The sequence below is a fragment of the Spermophilus citellus genome, assembly GCF_964194105.1.
Source record: "Spermophilus citellus genome assembly, chromosome: 10".
NCBI lineage: Eukaryota > Metazoa > Chordata > Mammalia > Rodentia > Sciuridae > Spermophilus > Spermophilus citellus.
In genome coordinates, this window is record NC_138197.1 from 67951037 (window position 1) to 67973787 (window position 22751).

Below are 22751 nucleotides of genomic sequence, written 5' to 3' on the forward strand. Positions count from 1 at the left end.
GGCTTGGGAGGTACCGCTATAAAAAGATGACAAAGGCAATATAATTGTTTACAAAGGATATAATGGTCTGGTGCAGTGGCACACACTTATAATCCCAGCAGCTCGGGAGGTTGAGGCAGGAGGATTCTAAATTCAAAGCCTGCCTCAAGGGGGATGGGGTTATGGCTCAGAGGTAGAGTGCTTGTCTGGCATCTGCAAGGCACTGGCTTCAGATTCTCAGCACCACATAAAAATAAATAAAGTATACAATTTGATGTTTAAAAAAAAAACAAAACCCAGCCTCAGCAATGGTGAGGCACTAAACAACTCAGTGAAACCCTGTCTCTAATACAATAAAAAATTGGGCTGGGGATGTGGCTCAGTGATTGAGTGCCCCTGAGTTCAATCCCTGATACCCCCCAAAAAAGGATATAACTGATTATTCACAAGTCTTTTGTTATTTGTGTCTACTAGAATGTGCATGTTTTTAATATAAAAGATTCTTTTTCTAAAAAACCAATATGAGGGTGTCATGCAATGTCAGAATGCCAGAAAACAAGGGTGCTATGAAAAACTAATGAAGTTGGGACAAACAGAGACAGACAGAAGCAAGCTTGAAGGGAATCCCATTCTCAAGTTGTGAGAATGGGAGCATTAAAAGCATAAAAATTGTAGTGAATATTAAAATACACTGTATCTATGATACTCAAAATAGAACAGAAAGAAATTTACACAATGTGAAGTGACTATTTTCATTTATCTTGTCTTTTCCATAGGTAATACATTTCATGGTAATCAAATAACTGAAAATTCAAACTGCCAATGATACAAAAAAAAAGAAATAATAAAATTAGAAAAAATATTACTTCATTAACTACAATAAAATAACTGTCAGGTACAGATTATCAATTGATAATAATAACTATTAGCTAAATGGCTAATGTGAAAATGATTCTTCCTATGATGATAAAATAACATCATTTGGATTACATTTCTAATCACAAAGGGAAAACCTTAACTATACAATTAGAGACCACACTGCCATTTCCCTAAATCCAAAGTCAATCTAGTATCACTAATGATACGAAAACCAACATAAGATACTATTTGTTTTCTAATGTGTCATAATATAGCATCATCTTTTCTTCAAGCCAAAATCAAGTTTACAAGCTATATATATATATTTTTTTTTAAGAGAGAGAGAAAGAATTTTAATATTTATTTTTTAGTTTTCAGCGGACACAACATCTTTGTTTGTATGTGGTGCTGAGGATCCAACCCGGGCCGCATGCATGCCAGGCAAGCGCACGACTGCTTGAGCCACTTCCCCAGCCCAAGCTATATTTTTTGTAAAAACAGCAGGGACAAAGAACAAAATAAGGATACCATAAGGAAGCAACCTGTCAAATTCAAAAGGTGGAACAGAAAAATGTCATGACACTAAAAAAAAAAAAAAAAAGCGGCTGTCACAGACTACCAGAGACTTACAGGAAATAACTACCACATGCAATCTTAGATTAGATACTGATTTGGACTAACTTGATATAAAAGATACTTTGGGGTTAACTGAGAAAATTAAAATAAAATTTAGTGTATTAGACCAAATTGGAAAGGAAGAGAAGATTGACCAAAAAAGCAGATTATATTCCCAGCAACTTGGGAGGATAAGGCAGAAGGATTGCAAGTTTGAGATCAGCCTCAACAATTTAGTGAGGCCCTAAGCAACTTACTGAGACCCTGTACCAAAGTTTTTTACTTTGGTTGGTAGGGTGATATAGTTCAGTGGTAAAGCGCCCCTGGATTAAATTCTCAGTACCAAAAAAAAAAAAAAAAAAAAAAAAAAAGAGAACAGAATACAGAAGGATATGTACAATATGAACTAATTTAAGATTATCTATGTAAAGGCAGAGAAAATATCTGAACAAAAATATTACAGAGTTGCTTTCAAGCTGGTGGAGATGTCATATTTTGTTTTTTATTTTTGCTTAGCTATATTTTCTAATTTTTTACTAAGCATATGTATTGTTTCTGTAACAATTAATTTTTAAAGTTTATTGTTTCTGTAACAATTAATTTTTAAAGTTATCAGTATGGCATTATTCCATTAGAAAACCAACTTACTGAATAATGTATATAGGAATCTGTAATGAAGATAACAATCAAACATTTCCATAGTATACATATCACATACATCATGCTATATATGAGTGAGAAACAGTGAGAGAGATATAAGTACAGGAAAAGGTCTGGAAGGAAACACTAATTTGCAAAAATGAGATTGTGGGTGGTGGTCACTAATTTTTATTGGTAATGTTTTGATTTTTTTACACTATAATGTAATTAATCTTTTAAAATATTTTTTTTTAGTTGTTGATAGACTTTATTCATTTATTTGTGGTGCTGAGAATTGAACCCAGTGCCTCACACAGGTGAAGCAAGTGCTCTACCACTGAGCCACAACCCCAGCCTGGTAATTAATTTTTATATAATTAAAAAAATTAAAAAGTAGTAAAGCACTTGAGACCTGTTCCCAAAGTCCATGTGCTGATAATCATAAAGTTAAAAAAAAAAAAATCATGCCGGGCACAGTGGCACACACCTGTAATCCCAGCAGCTCAGGAGGCTCAGACAGAAGGATTGTGAGTTCAAAGCCAGCCTCAGCAAAATCGAGGCACTAAACAACTCAGTGAGACAATGTCTCTAAATAAAATACAAAATAGGAAAGGGGATGTGGCTCAGTGGTCAAGTGCCCCAGAGTTCAATCCCTAGTACCAAAAAAAAAAAAAAAAAAAAAAAAAATTATCTTTTCGATTTCAATCAACATCAGAAAGCCTTGATTAAACAGAAAATTAAATGATCTCACATTCCTGAAATTTGTTACCCGAAAGTTTAAGAAGTCCGAAATTCTGTTAAAGACATACTTGGGCTGGGGTTGTGGCTCAGCGGTAGAACACTTGCCTATCATGTGTGAGGCACTGGGTTCGATCCTCAGCACCACATAAAAATAAATAAAATAAAGGTATTTTGTCCAACTACAACTAAAAAAACAAAAATTTGTTTTAAAGACATACTTTACTAATATAATAAAGTACCTGCAGTAAAATTTCTAAGCTAAACTTCATCTGCCTTTAATAACTAGTATAAGTTTGGTAAGGGAATAGGTGGGCTTATACAATAGGATAAAGTTCTCTGTGATTCTCTAACAGAAGTTAGTTTAGGTGTAGTTGACTAATGCATAAGGTGTAGATCTGCTTTAGTTTGTCATGTCTCTGCTCATTTGAAAAACTATAAAATGTGCTGGTTTCTTTGCTACTCAAGTTGCAGAAACTGATTTTCACTTTAAAACTCCTAATAACCATATTTATCTCAAAGGATACTAATATGCTTATTTCCATCAAGATTTACCTTAAAAATCTCATCTAATGAAAAGATTTGGCTATCACCAAAATTCAGCCCAAATAAACTAAAAGTTGAAAGTTTAAAATAGATTTGAACATAAGTCCAAAAATGGTACTACTCATTTAAAATGCCAATAATAACGACTATCTTATAGCCATTTTCCCTTATATCTAAGGAAAGGATTGAAAATGAGGTAAACAAAATACCAACCATGAGGCCTTTCGGGTTTCGAGGTAAAGACTTCGGCTGTTTCTGGATTTCTGTAAAGTTGAGCTTGATGCTGGAGTGGAATTTCTCCACTGGCCATTTGCACTCTGGCCAAAGGTTCTTAAGTCGCCTGAGCCAAGAAAACTGTCTGAGGAAGGGTTGTCTAAAAAAAAATAAATAAAAGTTTGAATAAATTAAACCAATAACTACCGCTGGTTCTCTTTATGACTGCAACCATGTCCATCATTGTATTCCAAAGTAATGTGGCATATCACCATGTCTCTCATGGACGAAAGATCCCAGTCTCAACTGCCAGTACAGTCTGCAGTAAGGAAACTTCTACAAACTATAATTGATTCAGCCATACTAACCTGAAAATTGATGAAGGAGCTGAATCCTGCCACAGCCATGTGCCTTATCTGCATCAATGTGACTCCGTGGTGTCCACCAAAAGTCAACATTTTACCCCAACTATATCTTGCAAGCACTCCCAGGCCTGGGCCTGAAAGAAGGTAGGCCAGACCAGTAAGAAAGCAGGTGGAGGGCCAAGGAGAATTGTAATTCAAATGAACAACAATTATTGCTCAATAGCAGCTGGTGTCACTTTCCTCTTTCTAGTTACCATTTTTAAGACTCAGGGACTCTCAAAAAACACAGATAACCTAATTGCTGCTTATACTGGCCGGCTAGTTTCAGGTAGAATAATTTTATACCCTCCTCTATCAGCAAGATTGTAAAATATAAAATAGCTCCTTTAAAATAATTTCAAACATTAGGCTATGGAACTCGGAGGAGCTTCAGTGAAAAAACAGGAATGACAATTCTCTTTTTCCAGAATTTTTCTCTAATGCTCACATCATTTTGAAGATCCCCTTTCAAAGCACATTACTATAGAACTTTGCACAATACTGTGTATTTATGGCATTTAAAACATTTAACATGTTTTTTTATACTCTACCTAAAAAGCAAGCTAGCCTTCAAAAATAAAATTTTGTGTTTTCTTAAGTTAAACAAGAAATCAGGATTCAGAGTAAATAGGGAGGAAAAAAGATAAGCAGGATGGTGTTGGTACTCACTGATCAACCAATACATGAACTTAGTCTCAAAATTAACATAGGTTAAATTTACTTTCAAAACGAATAACTTTTTTCCTTTGTAATCACTATCCATGCTTAACATCTACTATTATTACTTTAAAGATAGAGACATAAGATACTGCAAATGAGTCTCAGTAAAAAAAAAAAAAAAAAAACAAACAGAAAATTATGATCTTTAAATGAAAAGTAATAATAGGAGAAATCTTTTGTCTCTCACAAAATTTGGCTAAATTTTGACTAGGGAATGGTCTACTTAAAGATGTCTATTTGAGGTGCTGGGGTTGTGGCTCAAGTGGTAGAGCGCTCGCCTAGCACATGTGAGGCACTGGGTTCAATTCTCAGAACCACATAAAAATAAAGATATTGTATCCACCTAAAACTAAAAAATAAATATTAAAAAAAAGATGTCTATTTGAGAAAAAAGTCTGCACAAAAAGCAAATTACCGACACTGTGAAACTTGAAACCAAAAATGAGTTAAAATAGTCTTTTCAATAGCATGTGACTGTCTTCAGCTTTAAAATGCAAGTGAAATGCATAGGATCAGGCACTCTTAACCAGAATAAGGTGGTTCCATCCACTTAATGATTATCACTAAGTAGTCTTCTACTGCTGATGGGATCAAGCAAAGCTAGAGAGAGAGAGAGAGAGAGAGGGACCAACAGGAGGCTGCAGATACTCTTTTATAAATGAAGATTTAACCTGATATTCTGTCACACCAAGAAATAGAGATGCAAATGCCACAAATAAGATCACTTATAATGTGTACATATATACACAAAAAAAAACTAAATAAAATACACTGAAATTTAATTGTGGATGTATTATAATGATAAAAGATGGGCTTTTGTAGTTTTCTCTACCAATTTTCTGTAGCGACAGGTTATACTTCCATAGACATAATAAACGTATTAAAAATAAGAGTGTCAGATAATCATTTACTATAAAAGTAATCATCGATAGCTCATGTTAACTTTAGGATTTATTTAACTACTATAAGTAATAGGACAGTTGAAATTAAATTTTACCTACTAATGCTGGAGATTCTAAGCATTAGCAAAATCATTTCTTTTCATCTTAATATATTCGTTTGTTTTGTTGTTCAGGGCTAAAAATAAGACTTTTCATTGTGCTCTTGGTAAAAGTAAAGGTTTTGAAGCTTGACCACCACTAGTTTTTAAAGTGAAACAATGCTAGAATTTTGCATTCTAAAAATTCTTTTTAAATTCTATTTATTTATTTTTATAAATATTTTTTAGTTATAATTGACACAGTAGCTTTATTTTATTTATTTATTTTCACGTGGTACTGAGGATTGAACCCAGGGCTTCGCACATGCTAGGTGAGCACTTTACTGCTGAGCCACAACCCCAGCCCCCAAAATCTATTTTTTTAATAGTCTAACCTTGAATGAACTGAGAATCAGTTTTCTAAAAGGCTTGATCTAGAGATGCATATACAACAAAGTTAATAAAAAAGAAACTCCAGACCCTTGATTTAAATGTTTGAGCTTTCCTGCTCATTTTCATCTTGGTGGAAGAGAGACAGTAGAGTGGGACAGGAGATCGGAAGACTAAAACAGGTAAACTGGGAGTCCACATCTAGCCCAGTCAAAAGGTTAGACTCAAGGTGACTGACCACATAAATTAATGTGAAGATTATTAGAAACGATTATATCCAAAGGACCCTGTCCATTGAATTGGAATTGGTGTGGCAAAGGAAGAGGTCTCTAAAACTAAATGGTAAAAAATAGCTTTTATTTTCATTTTTGGAATGCTAGGAAGGGGACCCAGAGCCTTGTACACACTAGGTACTTATTCCTTCAGTAACTTATACCCCTGGACCCAAAAGCAGCTTTTAATTAAAATTAAAGAATTCAATATATGAAAAGTATCTAAACTCTTGGCGTTCTTCTGATTGTTAGGCAGCAACCTTGGAGGTCTGTGACATGATAAAACTTATTTGATCAGGTAGGTACTAGATGAAATTTGGTAAAGGAACAAATTTGAATCCTCTGTTTCAAGCTGTAAATAATTGAGAAAATGAGTCTAACAGAGATCTTGGTATTCCCATTTCGGTATGTCTTTATTATTCACTGTTGTTTTCTATATTCATTGTCATGCATACATGCATACAATTATGAATTTTTTTTCCTAAAAATTTTCTAAGTTCAAGTGAGAAGTACACTTTATTATAAGAGTTCTGATATGGGAATCAGCTTGTGGTATGAAGATGAACACAGAATAGCTGAAACAATCACATCACATAAACTGAATAGAAAACTGGGAACTTAGTCCAATATTGCCACAGTCAAGAACATGAGGATCTGCAGTGATCTCAGATATATCTTTTATAAATATTAAAGGTCTACTAAAATTTAACAGAAAAAAAAGGTATTTATACAAATGTTTTTAAGTGAAGTTACTAATAACAGCTGAAAATGGCAAGAGTGAAGCAGACCTAACCACGGCAAAAATAATGAAGCAAATGAAGACATAGGCCCATTATCCCAAATCATAAACTCTTGGGGTCTATTGTATTTTTGAATGTAAAAGTTTTGGATTTTAGAAAAATAATCTGATATACAATATAACACTTCCAAGTATAATCTGAAGTAGCACTCTATAAATAAATTTATTGATGTATCTTCAGCAAAATATGTAAATACTCATGCTTACAGAGATAAATAAAGATAGAAACAGCTTATGTCAATTAATATATGCTTTTCCAAGGAATTAATTCAGTTCAAGTCAGGTCAGGTTTTGATGTCAAATGAGTTATAAAAATATTTTTGATTTTCAGGGTTTTTTGGAGTTTGGAACTGCACATAAGGGATTATGGATGTGCTTATCAATTCTGTGGATTAGAAATCAATGGAAAATAATAAATATGAGGAAGAATATGTGAAACTTAAAATATGGAAGAATATGGCAGACTAAAAATATAAACATTGATATAAAGATTTTATGTGTTGAATCATACAATGTGTACCATAAATATATGCAGATAAAAATCATAAGAGGCCTAAGAGAGTGGAGTTAAATAAGAATTAAGGTACAGTCTGGGGACTTTTGAGTACAACTGTCTATTCAACCGGTTATTATTAAGCAATTATTTTAAACCTAACGCAAAGGGATTCTATCCAATGGTAAAACGGCATATAAAAGTGTAAGCAAACACAGGCTGAATTCAAATAGAAATATTAATAATCTAATTTCATTAATCATAACTATCCTTTCTCTAGGATTATTTAATGAGCTATCAAATTGGATTTCAGGCTCTCTGTTCATACAGGCCTTTTCAATAATAATGAGATATTATGGTAACAATGAATAATAACAACAATTGAGTTAGTTTCTGAGTTAATTAACTGATGGTTCTTTAAAAAACTGATTTTTCTATGCACATATTACGTGGAGGTCACTGCCCACCCAAAGAGAGGAAATCCAGTGCCCAGGGTAGATAAAGTACTACATCACATTTAAATATAATATAAATCTAAAAGAGCATCATACTAACGTCTTTTTAGGGGAGGAGATCTCATCTTGGTGACAAAGAATCCTGAGGAAGCCAAATAACAAGAATAATTATTATTTGCAATTCATATTTATCATCTGTTTATCCTTATAATAATCTCATTTATGCAGATTCAATGATATTCTTAGTATTCCCATTTTGGGAGTAAAATGAGGAGACTGAAATAGAGTGAAAAGACCTTGAGTTATAATGCCAATGGACTAACCAACAAAAATTTCTTCATTTCTCAAGGCAGAGGCAGAAAATCATGGGAAGTCTAACCCCTAGGAAGGAAGATGATAAGTCAGGCAGGTCAGGGATAGGAATAACCTAGAAAATGCTGACTTCTGTCATGGATCACAAGTTGATTAGGTAAGCCCTTGAATATGCAAGCATATGGCTGTGGCAGGTGCTAGACAGAAACATGTAGTTAATATTTCCTGCCCTGATGTAGGACAAGCTTGGGTGGAAATAAATTTTCAGGTATGTTTAGAGCAGAACAGAAATAAATCATCTCTTTGGTTTAAATCAATGCAAAACAGATACCTTTTATGTCACATACACATATCCAAAAAGTCAAAAACAAATAAAGCCATTTTGCTTTCTACAATGCAAAACAGACAAGTAGAACTGATTCCAAAAAAAACCCCTTCCACTAAAAAGTTAGTATCTGGTTGAGACTAGGTCCATAAAGTATTATAATAATCAAATACATACACATAAAATGAAGTTTAATGAAGAAAATGCCATTTTGCTTTTGCCAATGCTTTTGTGTGACAAACACAAAAGATTTGCTAGGAAGAAATCTGAAAGGTATAAGTACCTTGACTACAAGTAATGTGTCATACCTGAGTAATAATTTGGACTATAAGCTGCACTTCTTGTGGAACATGTTGTAAAAGATCGGCCCGAATTTCCTTGCCTGGAAGGTAAAATCTAAACAAAGCAGAAAAATTTTCTTAAATCATATTTTCCACAATAAAAAGGAATAAAATTTTATATTAAGAAAAACATAACATTAAATAGGAATATGGCATATTTTGCAATTTAATTGTATTATATTGTGTTTTTACATTATATATTATAGGGGGCTGGGGATATAGCTCAGTTGATAGAGTGCTTGCCTCATATGCACAAGGCTCTGGGTTCAATCCCCAGCATCACCCCCCCAAAAATTATGTATTATAAACTATATACTAATAAAGAAAATACAAACAATCTGGTGAAATAATTCAGGTTCAAGGGGGGAAAATGGATAAAATATCTGCTATAAAACTTAATTCAAAGAACATTCATTAGAAAATAAATGCATAGAAAGAAGGAACATGTAATCCCAATGACTCTGGAGGCTAAAACAAGATGATTGCAATTTCGAGGCCAGTCTCAGCAACTTAACAAGATCTTGTATCAAAATAAAAAAAAAAATAAAATAAAAAGGGGTGGGGATGTATCTCAGTGGCAAAGCATCCCTGGGTTTAATCCCTAGAACCCACTCTTCCTCCCCATAAAAAAAGAAAGAAAAAAAAAATAGAAAGTGAATATGCATTTGATACCTTCTATCTAAAAGCCACTTGCAATATGTATAACAGAGGCTGAGAAAATCTTTTGAAAATTCTGAAGAGATACTTATTAATCAGGGAGGGTGCTATATCCCTAGTACAAATCTGAAATGTATAAATACATACTCATTATCTAAACAATTATGGCGGCAGGGTGGATGCTACAAATATTCAGTGGCTTTCCTATTATGCTTAGAACAGCAAAGAACTATCTCATCAAGTTACTAATGGCTTTCCTACTGAAAAAGACAGCTTATTAATAGTGTTCCTCACACTTTAATGTGTATATAAATCAGTTGGAGATATTTTTAAAATATAGATTCTGATTCAGTGGTAGAGGGTGATACCTCAGATTCTGCATTTCTACCAAGCTCCCAAATAATGCTGATACTGTTGGTTCTGGGTCAGACCTTAAGAAACTAAGATTTATAGCACAGGCAAATCTCAGAGTGGCTGTATTTTGTACACACACAGAAACAATGCTCAGTAATTTTAAGACACTAATTTAAAAAAATTGATCTACATAATGACAGTTATAATATTCAAAGGAACCATGAAAAGTTTTCCAAAAGATATTTTTCTCAAGTAATTCATACATATACTGTCTGTTTTAACTTTGTCTTGTCTTTAATATACCAACCAGAATTCCAAACACTAAAATTATTCATTGTAAAAAGTTTGCATGTTTAGCCAGGCGTGATGGCACAGCCTGTAATCCTAGTGGTCTCGGGAGGCTGAGGCAGGAGAATCCTGAGTTCAAAGCTAGCCTCAGCAACAGCCAGGCGAGGCACTAAGCAACTCAGTGAGACCATGTTTCTAAATAAAATATAAAATAGGGCTGGGGATGTGGCTCAGTGGTTAAGTGTCCCTGAGTTCAATCTCTGGTACAAAAAAAAAAAAAATTGCATGTTTATATTTTTGGAGTGAGGCATTTATACTACATCAGATAAAAATTTATAATGAGCAAATTAATTAAAGGAAGAAAATTATTCCTAACCTGCTGGTCAGAAAGTGAAATCTGGTCCTCTGGAAAACCTGATTGTGGCAGGAGGTGGGTTTTGAAGATGGAGTTGTGGTTCACTAATGTTACTTCTCCAGCATCCATCCTCACCCTATCAGCAATATCATCTGGGGAAAGAATCTATATTAGATCAAGTCATATGATTCTTCAATAACTTTTTTTCTATGAACAAATCTTTTCACCTAATGATTCCCAAAGAACAACTCCAGTCAAACAATACCCCTCCTTCATAGCTAACCATTGGCAAGAAACTTCAAAATGTCACTGTCAAAGGCGGACCATATGGCAGAAATTGGCTCATGCAGAATTGAGATCACCTACCAAATGGTTCAAAACTTATACAAGAATAAAAACAGTTTGATTTCAAGTTTTAAAATATTAAAATGTCCTCAAAATAAAAGTTTTAATGTTTTAACTATAAGAAAATTGAATATTAAAAAAATTGGGAAACCAGGCACAGAAGTGTATACTGGAAGTCCCAGCTAATGGATGGAGAAAAGAGTATTTTTTTTTTAATATTTATTTTTTAGTTGTAGGTTGACACAGTATCTTTATTTCATTTTTATGTGGTGGTAAGGTTTGAACCCAGTGCCTCTACCACTGAGCCACAACTCCAGCCCCAGAAAGAGTATCTTTTGAGCACAGGAGTTTATGACCAATCTGGGCAACACAGCAAGACCCTGTTTCTTCAAAAATAGATTGGAGGGCTGGGAATGTAACTTAGTTGGTAGTACACTTGCGTACATGCATGGGATCTGGGTTTGATCACCCGCACCACATACATACATAAATTAATTAATTAATTGGAGGGGAGTGTTTCACCACTCAGAAACAACAACTGCCCACACTGGTTTACTTCATGTTTTAACTCAGAAAAATGCTTACTTGGCTCTTATAGATATCAGTTCAATTACTGTAATATCATGGTAGAATCTTACTTTAAAAACATTTTTGAGACCTTTTTTTTATTATAAAAGAGCTAAAACAGGAACAAATAATAGTTAAGGGAACTTAATGACTTACACAAGGGATAATAGCAATGAGAAAGAACGTAAATAAATGACCAGCAAAAGAAGGTTGACTAATCAACAGAAAAGAAAGGAGGAGATAGTAGAGGATAGGAAAGGCAGCAGAATTCAACAGACACTGGTATGGCAATATGTAAAAACGTGGATGTGTAACCGATGTGATTCTGCAATCTGTATACAGGGTAAAAATGGGAGTTCATAACCCACTTGAATCAAATGTATGAAATATGATATGTCAAGAGCTATGTAATGTTTTGAACAACTAATAATAAAAATTTTAAAAAAATTACATTATCGTGCTCTGGCAACAAAAAAAAAAAGAAAAGAAAAAATGGAGGAACTGTTTGGGCAAAGGGGAGAGAGGGATAGGGAGGAGGCTTGGGGTCAGGAAAGATGGTAAAATGAGATGGACATCATTACTCTAGGTATATGTATGACTACACATATGGTGCGATGCTATATCATGACAACCAGAGAAATGAAAAGGTGTGCTGCAATTATGTATGATGAATTAAAATACATTCTAGTGTCATATATACCTAATTTATATAAATAAATTAATAAAAAATGCAGATAACAAAAAAAAGAAAAGAAAGGAGGAGATAAAAGGCCAATGTGAATTTAAAAGAAATATATGTAATGTTATAAGATCTTACTGTATAGATTTTTCAGTTTATTCCTATATGGGCTATTACTTCTGAACTTATATGGATTTCTTTTACAGACATGAAGTACTATAAATGAAATAGTGGAAAATGTCCTAGTCACAATGAATTCTCAATACCACTAGTTAAATGAAACATTTATCTTAATCAAATTATTCATCACATAGAAGCATTTTAACATAGTATTAAAGAATAGGGTCTCAAGAACCAGAATTATTTAAATCCTGGCTCTACCCTATATGGTACATGACCCTAAGAAAGTTTCTTAATCTATGTGTCTTATTTTCCTTATTTACAGGGAAAATGGCAGTATTTCTGTTGTAGGTATTATTAGGTATCCTTGTAAGGTGGCCGAAATAATTAGATTAACATTTTAAATAATTGGACAGGCACTAGTAAGCACAGCAAATATTTACTAGTGTATGACTGTTTTTTTCAATACAATGAATATGAATGCTCTTAAAGGACTCTAAACAGGGGCTGGGGATGTGGCTCAAGCGGTAGCGCGCTCGCCTGGCATGCGTGCAGCCCGGGTTCGATCCTCAGCACCACATACCAACAAAGATGTTGTGTCCGCCGAGAACTAAAAAATAAATATTAAAAATTCTCTCTCTCTCTCTCCTCTCTCTCCTCTTTCACTCTCTCTTTAAAAAAAAAAAAAAAAGGACTCTAAACAATATCCTACCCAAGAAAAAATTATGTGTGGTATATCGCATTTCATAATTAATATATTAAGTTTTCCCTTAAAATTATTATTACACACAAAGATACAACTATTGAAAATATCAGGAAAACTCATTGTTTCAGTCCAGCTTAACTCATCAGAATAACTAAAACAACTGAATGAGTACTTTATGGTTACTCTTACCCATGTCAGGTCTTTTCACATCACTGACTTTAGCAAAGATACAAAGTCCTATTTGAAAAAAAAAAAGACAAAACAGAAACATTACATAGTGAAACATGTACTTATAAAACAGGAAGTTATTAGAAGTGACAATTTGTGTTTTTTAGTGGAGAAAAATCTAAAGTGGTTGAGAGAGTTGACTTGATGGGAAGAGAGTGGAAAATAAAATTGGCCCTAGGTGCTTCCAAACATTTGTGGAAACTGTGCTACAATCAACAGCAATTAGAACCCAAAGAATCATAGAATATTAAAGCAAAAGCAAGTTTGGACAGCCAGCCTCAGGAGATTGAGTAATTTGCATAAAGTCTGTGACTACATTGAAATTCTAATCTAGAAATTCTCCCCAATCCATTGCTTTTTCTATTACCTCAAACTAAACCATTTTACAAAAGACAGGCCTTAAAATGATCCTATTAAGGCTTCTCTTTCTATACATCTCATTCAGTGACCAAATATAAAGCTGCTGATTTGTTGAGGACAATGAAGGAATACTTTAGGATCCTATAAAGTACTCCTTTCACGGAATTATCCATCAAACTGCTAAAAACTAGGATTGGGGATATAGCTCAGAGGCAGAGTGCTCGCCTAGCATGTGTGAAATCCTAGGTTCAATCCCCAAAGCAGCTAAGAAAAAAATAAAAAAACTGCTACAAACCAAAGCCCCTACACCCATATCATAGTCCCCCTTATCAGCAGAGAGTACCTTCCAAGGCCCCCAGTTGATGCCTGAAGTTGTAGACAGTATTGAACCCTGTATATATACATCTATATATGTATGCAAAAAACTGTATATATATAATTTATAATTAATCACATATATACTGAAATTTATAAATTGGGTTATTGGGAATAGTAATAGATAAGCAACAACAATAAAATAGTTAATTACAACAAGCTATAATAAAAGTTACATGAATGCAGTGTTTCTCTCAAAATATGAACTGTTCATTTAATTATTTTGAAACAGTTGACTATAGAAAGTGAAACCACAGATAAGACTTTTCTCACTGTCTTCTCTTATATATCTACTTTTTCCAGGAAAAAAAGGGGGGGGGGATTTAAGAGTCTAAGTACTTGGAACTAGGTTAATAAACATCCTTGGCACATATGATTTTTTGGCAGACTTCCCAGAGGAGGAAACTAGGGATAGTAATACTCATACCTATATATATTCATAATCTTTATCACCTTATTTTTAAAAAGATTGATCACTTCATCAAGTACACAACAATACTAGGGCTTCAATGTATTTTGAAGACTGGTTGATAGTAGGGATTCTTTGTGGTCACAAGAAGTGCATATGCAAAGTAAGGCTGCTTCAGTTTTTCTTGGCAGAGCTTCAGACTAGGCAGAGTAATCAACTGATTACCTAGCTTGCCAGGGAGGATCCCCAAATAGTTTAGGCCTTAGATTTAGCTTTCAAATATTCAAATTGATTTCCAAATGCTCAACAAAGGTTCTCTATCTAGATATTCTCCAGATTCTCTAAGAGAGAATTTCCTAGGTTCCAGATTAAGGGAGAAAAAACTATATCAACCAATAAATCAGCATGCTTTTTTCACATTTCACTCTTTCAGGTCACTTCCTAATTGCCATCACTAGCTTTTTTTTTAAAGAAGAATGACAATTGAAAAGTCTAATGCCCAGTAGAACAACTCCATGTTAATTTCCTTTGCATTTTGCTGAGAAAGAGGGAAACAAGCTAAAAATTCAAAGAATTATCGAGATTATGTCCAGAAAAGTTAAATGACTTGCCTGAAAACACAGAGGGGGTAAAGGGAAGACAAGAATCCAAAATCCTTGACTCCCCAGCAAATGCACACTTCAAAAATAACATGACTTTATATACATTAACATATCTTCATTCAAAGAATCTCTAGCTAGTTCTGGGGACTCTACAATGACATAATTTAATAGTTAAAGCATCACATTTACATTTTAATACAAATATAACCAGCTTCTTCAATGTGCTTACAGTATTTTCTTTAGCAATTACATTGGAAGAAAAGATATTTTATCCTAAGATTCTGCATGAAATGCTGGATCAGGAACCTTTGATGCCACCAAATTCTTGCAAGGATAATAATTTTTTCTTTTAATAAATTAATTTAATAACTCATTTCCTAGTATACATTGATCATTCAGTTTACTGAAAGAACATAAGCAATTATAGTTATTAAGGTGAATAGAGTTAGTGGCTGAACTCAAGGTAATGGGAAACCTGAAAGGAAAAAAAGATGAAAAAGTCCTGACTTTAAAACAAAAAATTAATGTGTGGCAAAACATTTGTAAGCTTACCTGCAAAGAGGTGATTATAAAATAAAATGTTTAGGGCTATGATGAAGTTACCAGAAAATTTATATTGAGAGAGGCATTGTACAATGGAGTTAGAACAGTTTGTGATATGAGGAGCCTATAGAAGTAACCATGTGAACCAACCTGAGCTCTGAAAAATAATTAATGATACATTTTGTATTATATATTATGCATTTCAGGTTTTTCCCCTTAGTATTTATATATGTAATCTTTCCCAATTAGACTCTAAAATATTAAGCATCTTAATAATCTATCTTAAACAACAAATATTTAACTTCTTTCACACACATACATTTATTATGCACTTAAGTGCAGGGTACTGGAGACACAAAGATGAATAATAACTGGTCCCTACCACTGAGACGCTCACTGTCTAGTAAGGGAAGCCAAACCCATAAACATATTCAATAAGACCGTAAAACTGGTACAACTGGTAAAAGATGTGTAAGTCAGTGGGAAAAAAAGGACTGCCAAAGCAGCAGTCAGGAGTTACAACACTTTAGCCACAAGTAGCAGAACCTGTTTTTGTATCCATCCAGTCCAACTTAATTCATCAGATGGGTGATAAGACCATCTTGGCAGTTGTACTATTTAACTGAAATCGCGTAAAAAATGAATGAAGTTTCCTAAAAAGGACTGGGTGGGGATGGGGGAGAAACCCTGAAACTGAAAGGTTAAGGGATTGTGCTTAGTGAGATGCTTAAGGTTTCACTGTAATTTCAAAGTCAGTATGATCTATATTTCAGCCCAAGTCCTTAGCACAAATTTTTATGAAGAATAAAGTTTTAGGAGATGTAACGTATTTCATTCTGAATATCCAATTACAACAAAGACCTTAAGTCAGTCAGGCAGTTGGTAGTCTATAGAAGGCTTCATATAAATTTTACAAGAATCACCACCACTCCAAATACAATAAGTGTACCAAAGGTGAACTGAAATAACTTTAACAAGTCTGACTTGAAAGTGATAAAGGAGCAAGTTATTGCCAACAAGATAGTGGAAATACTGCAGAGGCACTGATAAACAGAAATCACCAAGCTCAAGACAAGAGAAACTGTGCATATATCCAGAGAGATCACGTTAGAGTATACCAAAAAAGAGACGGTTCAAGGGAATTACCGGGAGGCGATGAGCCAGGTAAGCAAACTGTGGCAATTAAGGGGATTTTCATAACCTGGGCAGGAAGGTCCAGACGTTCTTTCTGGTGGTGGCACTAGCGATATCACATCTCAGGTAAAAAAGAGTTGGAGAATTGTTTACGTGAGATGCAGAAGTAGCCGAGAAATATCATTCAGGTCTCAAGGAAGGCGAGAGGTGAAGCAGGTGTGATAGAAAGCTGAGCTTCCCGGTGGAAACAGCTCTCCCTTGAGAGAAGACCCTGCTCTGGCGGGAAAGTCCCGGAATCCCAACCGGCCTTTTCCCCACGAGTAGAGCTGAGAGTTAAGATGCGGCCTGCTCTAACCGCAGGTAGACTGCCTCTCCGCAGCTCAGGAGAAACAGGCCTGAAAGAACGGCCTCAGGAAGCCTAACTAACGGCCACCCGCCAGACCGCTGCCGCCGGACAGCAGGGGGGAGGGGAGGTGGTCCCAGGGGGCGGGGCAGAGGAAAAAGCGCTGTCCCCACAGCGGTCCTCGCTTCCGCCCAGCCCAGCCTAGACTAGCGTGCCCGGTCCGACACAGCCTCCGGGCCCAGGCTCCCTCCATCCTCTCCCCTCCCCCAGCTTCCCGCCGCCACTCACCGAACCGGAACCGGCTGCTTTGCAAAGGGGTTTCCGGCCAGCCGCGGAACGCAAAACCCGGGAACCGCCGCGAACCGGAACCGCCTTCACAACACCGGAAGAGCGCTGGGTGGCTGCCGAGGAGGGGGTGGGGCAGAGGTCAAAGAGCAGAGCTAAGGACCCGTGGAACGCCTGCGCGGTGTGGGCAGGCTGGAGACACCGAGGGAGCGTTTAAGGCTGTAGTCACAATTTCCCTGTAGCCCTTTCAGTCTGAGCTTTTTCTCTTTCTCGTACTCGGAATACCGTTAGTGCGTCCTTCGTCCTTTGCTTTTCCCTGTTCCCTCGGCCCACGTACCCGCCGCCTTCTGGTTCCGCATGTTGATTTTTGCTTAAGCTCAAGTTTCTGTGGTAGCTTTTTGTTGTGGCCCTAGATGTTTGAGAATTGTGGCTTCCTGAGAGATATCAGCTATCTGCTCATATTTTTATATGAGATTTAAGTTGATCTCAGGCTATATTATAGCTTACTGAGAATCACAGAACGTTAGTGTATGTAGAGGTTATTGGAGATAATTTAGTCTAACAGTTTAGTGGAATGAAGTCATTTCTCAAAGCTAGAAACTGTGTGGCAGATCTAGGACTAGGAAACAAGTTTCTTAATTTGCAGCCTTGTACCCTGCATCATATCTTGCTTGACTGACAATTCAGAGAGAAAAAAAAAAAAAAAAAACTTGGGGACAATTTAGATTAGACTTTGACAACACCTAAACCCTTCCTGCACTTTGGAGGAGTTTGAAACACAGGCATGATCTCTAGACCCACAGTGATTTCTGGACCCAACAGAAAGATATACTTTTCTAGATAGAGATAAGAAAGGACCCAAGAGTCTTGACTTCTAAAGTGTTCCTTTCACTATTACAGGGACCCTAATGATTAACCTGTAGTTTGTGCCATATTTTTGGAGAAAATAATGGAAGAAAAATGTTCATTTAGTCTGTTTACCAAGCCCTTCAATTTGTTTGGCCTCTAATGGAGGCCATGTGTAATAAGTCTTGAAGAAACACTCTCGGTAGGCACTCTAGACCCAGAAGACAGCCAACAATTTGAGCCCAATCTTGAAGGGAAGGCTTTGGAGCTCCCAGCCTTTCCATTCTCAACAGCTGGGAAATGGGAAACTTGCTGAGTTCAGAGGATCCTTCCCTATCAAATGTATAAAAGTACACTATCTGTATCACCTCATAGGCTAATTTGAGGGACAGTTATGGTGATAGGAGTACCTCACACCAAGCTACACCCCCCAGCCCTTTTTACATTTTTATTTTGAGGCAGGGTCTCTCCAGGTTGCCCAGCCTGGGCATAAATTTGTGATCCTCCTACCTCAGCCTTCTGAGTTGTTGGAGTTTCAGTACGGTCCACCACACTTGGCTATCTGCTGATATTTTTCTATGTCAAATCTTAAGACCTAGTATATTGAGCATACCTAGTCCATATTAGTTATGGACACCTTAATCCTTCCACAGATCTATTCATTTGGATTAAACTCTGTATTTATTTCTAGGAAATAATCATGCATAAAGAAGAATTTCAACTGAAATTTTTCATGTGTGTGATTCAATCTCGCCGAATAGTCAGGACTTCTGAGGAAACAGGTATCATTGTTTCCTGATCATACTTCAGTGACAGGAATTGGGTTCTCTCACAAGGAGCCTCGATACAGGATATTAACTTTACAGATTTAAGGGGTCAGATGCCCTTGTTTATTCCCTTCCAATTATGATATTTGTCACCAACTCATTAAAGGATAGGAAAGAAGTTGACCTGTATGGGAGATAGGGCTCAGGCAGAAAAGAAGGACTTGGAAGTTGAGGGAAACATTATAGCTGATGAAGTGGGTTTTGATTTCTATGTCCTTTAAGAAATATTCCAACTTGACTGGGCTTATCTGTGGAAGTCATGATTGCCATTATAAATGAAACTTCAAAACCTGTAGGCTAAATCAAACTCATCCTCCCTCAAAATGACCTTCTCTTCTACCGTGGCCCCAAGATAGTAGCAATGTGTTCAGATTTGCCCTTGCTTATGTCAAAAGAATAGAATCTTTTTGAAGTGAAATAGTTGTTGACAATAGCCTTCACTTCTCTTATTTTCCACTATATTTATTGGAAAGAAAGCTATGGTCAGATGAGAGTCATAGGGAAGATGAAAGGAAGTAAGAAGCACTCCCTTCTCTGAATCCCACCTTGATGGTAACCTAGAGCTTTTGCTTCTCAGCTGGGGAAGCTTCAACCTCCAGCATGCTCATCCCAAAGCCACCAGCAAAGACAGATAGCTTGAAGAATCTAGACACTGTGGAAGATCCAGACACCGTGGGAAACATACCTATTATGAAATATGGTGAGGCATGTGGGTCAATAAGGGGGAGGAGTGTGGAAAGGAATATTGGAAGATGAAAAGTTTATACATAGTGTTATAAATTAGAGTAGATCTGTAAGAGTGAAGTATGAGTTAAGACACAAAGGAGAAAGTGTGTGTATGTGTGTGTGTGTGTGTGTGTGTGTGAGAGAGAGAGAGAGAGAGAGAGAGGAGAAAATAATTTCAGAAACTTCAGAAAGAGGAACACTTCTATGAAGAATAGGTTGCTTTACTCAATATTTGTAATTTTTCTATTGCCCTAACAAAATGCCTAAAACTGGATAATGTATAAAGAAGTTTATTTACCTCACAGTTTTGGAGACTGAATGCTGAAGATTGGGCAGCATCATTTGTTCAACCTACAGTAAGGACTCCCTTTGCTGCATCACATCATGGAGATGATATCATGGCAGCATGTGTGTGAGAGGGAGAGAGCACAAGGTGAAACAGGAAACCAGAGAGTGGGGAAGGGCCATTCTGGCTATTTTATAACAACATTCTGCCATGGGAACTAACCATGGTCCTGTAAGAACCTACAGGTGAACCAGGGCAGTGCTTCTAGTGACCTAATCACTGGGCTCTACCTCTTAAAGATTTCACCACCTCTTAAAATTCCCACACTGAGAACTAAACTTCCAATACTTGGGAGACACACACAAACCATATCTAAACCATAGCTATTTAAATCAGTTGGCTCCCTTATTACTGTAAGCTTCTAATGTGGCTTACCCTATTATCAACAACCTTGGTATTGAAAAATGTGGAACTTAAAAATTGATCAACTAGTGAGTTATGATATTATAAAATGATTCTAAATACTGTTAAAAATTACCTTAGGAATCCATTTAATAAGAAGTATTTCTTGTGTATTTTAAATAATGTTCAAGTCACAAGTAAATTTTTTTAGACTTTATTTTATTCAATATATGAGGTGCTGAGAATCAAACCCAGTGTCTCACACATGCTAGGCAAGTGCTGTACCAATGAGCCCAATCCCTGCCCAATTCACACATAATTTATATAAACTTTCAGAAAAAAATCTATACATTTCTTCTCAACTTAAATGCATCTATATTGGAATCAGTGCCCTGAAAACACACCTTGAATTCCACCATGTGCCCAGCAATATACTGGAAATCATAGAGATGTTATAAAACTTATGTTTAATTCATATCCTTATCATTGACCCAGTACCTTACAGTTCAAAAATGCTTTAGAGATTATTTATCCCAATTCCCTTATACTTTCAGGAGGAATTAAAGACCAAAAAGGTTTTCCTCAAGAAGTTAAGTTTGCCAGACTAGTGGTTCATGCTTGTAATTCCATCAACCAAGGAGGGTGAGGCAGGAGGATAGCAATTTCCAGGACTTCCCGGGAAGATCAGCAAGATCCTGTCTCAAAATAAAAAATAAAATTGGGTGTCTGGGAATATAGGTCAGTAGTAGAGAACCACCAGGTTCAATCCCCAGCCCCCTTTTTTTTTCATTTTGAGGCAGGATCTTGCTAAGCTGCTGAGGGTTTCTCTAAGTTTCCCAGGCTGGCCTTGAACTTGCTATCATCCTGCTTCAGCCTCCCAAGTTGCTAGAATTATAGGTATGTGCCACCGTGCTGAGCTGAAATTCAACATTTTGAACCAAAGTTATCAAGTTCTTACTTACATTGTCTTATGTTATCTCCCCTCCTCTCCTTGATCATAAGCTTCTGGGAAACATGGGAAATATCTAGTTCATTTTTTCATCTCCTACTGAGTCTTGTACAATGACTTCAAATAGTAAGTGCTAAAAAAGTATGAATAAATACTGCTATTTATTTCAGAGTAATTAATTTCTTCGTGTGTGTGTGTGTGTGTGTGTGTGTTGTGTGTGTGTTTTATGGGGATTGAACTCAGAGGTTCCCTACCACTGAGCTACATCCCCAGCTCCCCTGTTTTATTTTTAATTAGCAAGCCCAGGCTGGCCTTGAACTTGCTATCCTCCTGCCTCACTCTCCTCAATTGCTGAAACTATAAGCATGCACTACCACATCTGGCAAATTGTTAACTTCTTGAGGAAAACCTTCTTAGTCCTGAATACCTCTTTTCTGTCCTTGCAAAAAAATTGTTGAGCAAATATATGTTGATTACTCTATTTAATACTGGGAATAGGGCTGGGGGCTGTAGCTCAGAGGCAGAGTGCTTGCCTAGCATGCCTGAGACACTGGGTTCGATCCTGAGCACCACGTAAAAATAAATAAAATAAAGGCATTCTGTCCATCTACAATTACAAAAAAATTTTTTTAAAAAAACTTAAAAAAATACTGGGAATAAATAGTAAACAAAACAAATACATTGCCCTCATGGAGTTTATATTCTTGGGGAAGTAAAATAGTAACCACATAATCACACATTATTATATAATTAGAAATCAGAAAAACTCTCAGGAAGACCTGAGGGGGTGAGTATTCACTGGCCAAATAAAGGGGAAAGAAGATAATTCCAGATAAGGGAGACCGTAGACTCTGAAACAGGAAAGAATTTGACTCACTGGAAAAGTAGAGTGTACTGGTAAGACTTGAGTGCTGGGAAAAATAGCTGAAAAGTAAACTATAAAGAAAGTAAGTATAAGAACCAAATAGTGGTATGTCTTCTAGGTGTTGTTAACACTTTTTCATTATAGAAAAATCACTGAAGAGTGTCAGGATAATGTTTCTGTTTTAAAATAATCTTTCTGGCTCCTGGGTAGAGGACAAATTAGAGGAGAGCAAGAGTGGTGAGCTACTCTGATGAGGTAGATGGCACTACCTTGCTTCTAGGCAATGAAACCTACAGGGCATCATGAGCAACTGATGTGGTCAAATAACATGGTTAGAAGAGGTGAGCATAGAGGTACTGACACCAAAACATGTAAAAATCCTGGTCTGATGCCCCTCTGATGCTTCTGCCTTCTTGAAAAAT

The 22751-nt window shown here is 35.9% G+C and overlaps 1 protein-coding gene across 4 annotated transcripts in view; it reads right to left on the bottom strand.

Annotated features, from left to right (window-relative positions):
• Positions 1 to 17725, bottom strand: part of SENP1 (SUMO specific peptidase 1) — a 55741-nt gene extending 38016 nt beyond the window's left edge. The window contains exons 1-6 of one of the 4 annotated variants that reach the window (XM_081310065.1): positions 17432 to 17725; positions 13339 to 13386; positions 10754 to 10884; positions 9046 to 9133; positions 8201 to 8242; positions 3589 to 3748 (exon numbers count right to left, since the gene is read on the bottom strand). In XM_081310065.1, coding sequence (XP_081166191.1) covers positions 3589 to 3748; positions 8201 to 8242; positions 9046 to 9133; positions 10754 to 10884; positions 13339 to 13342 — 425 coding nt within the window. In that variant the 5' untranslated portion in view covers positions 13343 to 13386; positions 17432 to 17725. The other 3 variants (XM_081310066.1, XM_081310063.1, XM_081310064.1) reach the window with 3 other exon arrangements.
• Between the last annotated feature and the right edge of the window lie 5026 nt (positions 17726 to 22751).